A 5,253-nucleotide genomic window follows, 5' to 3' on the forward strand; every position below is an offset into this window, starting at 1 on the left:
TGAATTGATTGTGCTAGGGCCAATTCTTTTACTTCCAGTGGCTCAGGCATCGTGGCCCGAGACACCTGAGGCGGCTTTTTTTTCCTATTAGGAACAATGAAATCTTCTAGGTTCCATGTCGATGTTGGTATTCTTCTATAACCCTTATCCTTGGTTTCTTAGGGTAGTTTTGAAATTTTTGATTATCCTTTAGTTGTCTCCAAAGCTGGAGAAGGACATGGTTGGGCTGGCAGTCAACCTTAGCAAATTGGACCCCAGCCCGAATTAAGTCATTAAACATTTGTTTTTGGGAAACCCTTACGGGTCCCGATCGAGGAGCTCGAGTAGCCGGCGTCTTGGTTTTAGTCACCAGCAGGACCTCGGCTTCTTCTAATGTCCGAATGTTGCGCCTGGTCCGCAGATGTTCTGTTTCTCCTAGGTCAGCCACTAACTGGGCAGCCTGCTGGACTACAGCTTCTGAGCCCACCAGGGGATTTAATATAGAGACCAAAGTACCATACAAGTGAGAGGGAGCTTGCTGTAGAATTAAGTCCCTCGTCCCTGCTGAGAATTTGACCGTATCAGGACCATCAAATGTGTCTTCATAAATTGACTCCCTTATGCCTAATTCATGGATATAATTTTGAAGGTCCTCCATGGAGGACCACATCCCTGTATATAGAGGTATATCAGATTTATTTGGCCAACTTGGCTATTTCTGAGCCATTCACCAAAACTCTTTCTGCCCCAGAATCCGAGTCTTAATAACCAGGCTGGCACACTTTCTCTAGGCTTCTGCCAAAATCGCTGTACTAAATCCATCAATTCCGTTGCCGTGTATGGCTGGGCTGTTACATGCAAATGAGTCTGAGCAGGGGGCCACTGATCAGGCATCACCCCTGCCGGTCTGTCCTGCACTTTGTTTTCTGACTTATGACAAGACGGACTTCTAGTGGATCTGTCAAAATTGGAGATTCGAGATCAAATTTAGATTTCTTATTTTCCTGATCAACAAAGTCGGTTGATTCAGGAGTCTGGTCATCCTGTATTGAAATGTTACAAACTTGACCTACTGGAAGACGCAGAATTGGTTTCTTCCCTGTTAATATGCAAAGTTCTTGCTCCAACTTTTCGATACAGTCTTTCAAAAGTTGGTTTTCATTTTCTAGAGTATTATTCCTCATTTCCGCTGATTTAAAGCATGTTCTCCCCCTTGACCCATTTAAAGAAATTCTATTGGAAAGAGATAATGTACAGCTAATATACTTGGCCTGGCTTGCCAAGTGTACAAATACTGAATATACCGATGTTATGGTACAGCAGTGTACAATTAACAAATATACAGACGTTAAGGTATAACAGAGAGCTGGGCTATGATGTTATTACACCAAAGCAGGAAGCAGAAATGACAGGTACGCTCACCCGTAACCTGGGCTCGTGAGGGAAATTCCAGTAGAGCTGATCTCCTGAAGAGATCCTTCCCCACTGGCAGTCAGCTCTCAAATGGGTCTAGGAGAGGTGCAGCCAGGCTCCACCCCTTCCTGCAGCACAGCTGAATTGCCTTCACCTGTGCTCCCCTGGCTGACTCATTGCTCGCCTCAGGTGATCAGTCAGAGGTTCAGGCCATGATTCAGCAGCCCCATACACACAACTAAATCCATTTTCTTTTGCCACATCCCTTATCCATCCCGCAACAGCTGTGGGAGACTGCACAGCTCCCCAGCACAGGTCTATCCTTTCTGAGTCAGGCACATGTTACAGCTCCCTTACCTGGGAAAGGGGAAGGGGGGTGAAGGGAAGAAGGCAGACAGATGGGCTTAGATGAAAAGAAATAGAATTACAACGAGCTAAGGGAAAGAAACTTATTTATTATATATGATAGCGGGACGCGAGATAATACAGTATAGCTGGAATTGAAGCTAATAAATAAAATGATTTTCCAAAACTAAAGTCCTTACTCTAATGCAGTAGGCGAGACGGACAGCAGCACAGAAAGCAAAGAGGCAGTCTTGTGACTCACAGTTTTATCTTTCCCACCGACCAGACAATGAAAACCAAATAATGAAGGCTTCTGCAAGTTGTAGTTCATTCTTCCCTTCAGAGACCAGGTACCCGGATCTATTGACAATTCACACAGCCTGAGAGTTAGCACTTAACTTCCAGTACACTGAATGATGTTATAGTGTGGAATACTGACCAGGAAAATCATAAAGGCATTACACACTCCCGTGTGGGTGTGCTGGTGGCGGTTGAGGTGGGAACTGTTTTTGAAGCACTTGCCGCACTGAGGACACTTATAAGGTCTCTCTCCTGTATGGCTGCGCTCATGATACTTCAGATCACCATTGCTTTTGTAGCTTTTCCCACACTCAGCACACTTGTAGGGTCTCTCTCCAGTGTGGATGCGCTGGTGGACAATGAGGTCAGAACTGCTTTTGAAGCTTTTCCCACAGTCAGAGCACTTGTAGGGTCTCTCTCCTGTGTGGATGCGCTGGTGGCGGATAAGGTGGGAACGAATTTTGAAGCTCTTCTCACACTCAGTACAATTATAGGGTCTCTCTTCTGTATGCATACGCTGGTGACGAAACAGGTTGGAACTGCTTTGGAAACTCTTTCCACACTCAGAGCAATTAAAGGATCTTTCTTTTGTGTGGATGCGCTGGTGGTACTGCAATCCAGTTCTGCTCATGTAAGCTTTTCTCACACTCAGGACACTTATAGGGTCTCTCTCCTGTGTGCACGCGCTGGTGCTTGATAAGTTCAGATCTCCATTTGTAGCTCTTTCCGCAATCAGAGCACTTCAACCGGCACTTCCCAGAGTGTATGCGCTGGTGATTAACAAGGTTGGAATACCTTTTGAAGCTTTTCCCACACTCAGTGCACGGATTCTGCTTTTTCTTCTGGCACACATTCTTGCTCCCGTGGTCTTCACGCTGCTTTTGACCTGTGCTGAAGTGCAGCAGGTTCCTTGTTGTCTCTTCCATATGCTTTCCCAGTGGCTCCTCGTAGTACTCTGCTTGCTCAAAGCCCATGTGGACATCTCCTTCGATTTCTTCCATGGAGGTGCTACCCCACTGCCTTTCGCCCATACCACTTTCCTGCAGATCTTCCTTTATATATGTGATCCCATCCTCTCCTGGATGACAAAGGAAATCCAGAAATAGCACACGGTGCCCCAAATATTCCCTCATCACAGACGGCTTTTATAGCCCCAGCCTCCTCTTTTCCCTCCACCACCTCACCTGGGCTGAGGTCTCCTGGCACAGCCTCAGGGCTACACGCATCTGGGATCCAGGGATCTTCTCCTCCTTCAAGCTGGGAGATCAGCATGGGTTTCGGGACTGGAAGTGGAGCTTCAATGAGAGAAACAGGAGAGATGAGAGCATTTCATTGATTCTGTCACAGCTGCTTGTCCAACAACTCCACTCTGTGTACCTCCCCACAAGGAAACATCAATTAGGGCCTAGAAGACACTGGGCCAACACATACCAGCTTCCTTTGGAGCCTAGCATGCTTGTACAACACAAAAAAATTATGAAGGGAGTACTTTCTTTATATTCTCTTTTAGAACAAGCTGTTTCTTTTCCTGCAAGTTGCTCAATGCCCAAGGCATCGGAAAGTTTCATGAGAACTGAACAGAAAATCGTAAGTTCTAAAGGAGAAACAAGGGACTGGTCTGGATTCTGGAGCTGGTGACATCATGTAACACAGCAACACAAGGGCTGTCTGCAGGGAGCTGGTTCTCCCCCTCCTGGCTGATGTCTGCTTGCCAGCACTGACTCAGGGGTTCTTATCAGATTGCAGAGCACACTAAACTCTCCAGAAACTCATGCTTGTCTCTGTTTGTTTTATTGCTCTTATTGTGATGTTAGTCAATATGTAAGTGCATGGTGACTATTCAAGACCCAGTCTGCAGAGGCTCATTCTGCACAGCCACAGGTGCCCTAACGAGGAGGAAAGGCAGCAAAGCCCTCACCCAGCGAGGCCACGCACTGGTACGTCTCCAGCATCACGTCCCGGTAGAGCGCTCGCTGCGCAGGGTCCAGCAGCGCCCACTCCTCCCTGCTGAAATACACGGCCACCTCCGCAAAGCTCACGGGCTCCTGCAAGCAAAGAGGCTCCTTGCTGGGAACAGCCCAGGCCCAGGGAAGCAGCTCGCACAGGACACAAACTCCCGTCCCGGCCGCTTCTCTGGCCCCAGCACACACACGCTGCCTGAGGCCACCTCCCTCTCCCCCTGCATTCACACCCCTCGCCCTCTCCTGCCCGCTTCCCCCAGCCCCTACCTGAGATGGAGGTGCTGTGGCCATTTGCTGCTCTCCTGCGGGCTGGGCTGATCACGGCTGGAAGGCACAAGTTGAGCTGGAGCCTGCAGGGACAAGAGAAATGGCAGGGGAGCTGTGAGGGAACGCAGCAGTCCCTGTCCCAGCCCAGCCCTCCTCAGCCCAGCTGCAGGACACTGCCTGGAGGGCAGCACAGCAGGCCTTGCACAGGAAGACAGTCAGCACCAGCACTGGTGACACTCTGGCTAAAAGAAATGAACCATCACAAAGCTGTCTCAAAGTGCGGGACTGAAAGAACTGACAGCTGACACTCAGTTCAACAGCTGAGGGCCGACTGAGTGTGTGCCTAAGACAAAGCACGGCAAGGAGTCAGTCATCTTACCCCAAAACAGGGAGCAGCCCAAGTGCCCCTCGAGCTCTCCTGCACAGCAGCGGGCTGCACAACGGGATCTCCCCTCGAGTAGGGATGTCTCAAGGTCACACCTGCACACCTGCACCTTGACGCCAAGACTCCTTCCTGATAGAGATATTCTGTAAGAAACTCATGGTTCCTTTGGAGCTATCAGAGCTTCTCTGAGGTTACGTCTGAGAGGGACTGTGCACATATGATTCCTCTGACGTAAGGCCCTTGACCAAGCCTGGGACAAGGAGTGGATCCAGCCATGGACAGGCTCCTTACCTCTGTGGTTTGAAGACTTGAGATAGGAGGGGAACTACTCTGAGCCTCGTGACTCAACAGGAAGTTCTCCTGTAGGTGTGTGTGTAACCCTATCCTCTATGCAGGAAATAACCAAGTGTATCCAACCATCTCCAGTCTCGTTACGTCACTGTTAAATCACTACAGCATATCAGAATTATATCAATGAATACAGCCCTACTTCTGCCTTAGGAGTGTCTATTATAGAGAGGATTATCTGTGACAAAGGGGCAAAGCCATTGGGAGCCATACAAGGATGAGAGGGGAGAGGTGTTATCTGCAAAATCCCAGGTT

At 48.8% G+C, this 5,253-nt stretch overlaps 1 protein-coding gene across 1 annotated transcript; it reads right to left on the minus strand.

Annotated features, from left to right (window-relative positions):
- Positions 1-1,827: 1,827 nt before the first annotated feature.
- LOC104916134 (zinc finger protein 586-like) lies at positions 1,828-5,246 on the minus strand. The gene is given in 5 exon segments (XM_010727115.3): positions 1,828-2,671; positions 2,673-3,115; positions 3,222-3,332; positions 3,956-4,082; positions 4,266-5,246. Coding segments are annotated over 5 exon segments (1,245 nt in total). The 5' UTR covers positions 4,290-5,246; the 3' UTR covers positions 1,828-2,131.
- Positions 5,247-5,253: the final 7 nt, after the last annotated feature.

This window comes from Meleagris gallopavo, unplaced genomic scaffold, assembly GCF_000146605.3.
Source record: "Meleagris gallopavo isolate NT-WF06-2002-E0010 breed Aviagen turkey brand Nicholas breeding stock unplaced genomic scaffold, Turkey_5.1 ChrUn_random_7180001872486, whole genome shotgun sequence".
Classification (NCBI taxonomy): domain Eukaryota; kingdom Metazoa; phylum Chordata; class Aves; order Galliformes; family Phasianidae; genus Meleagris; species Meleagris gallopavo.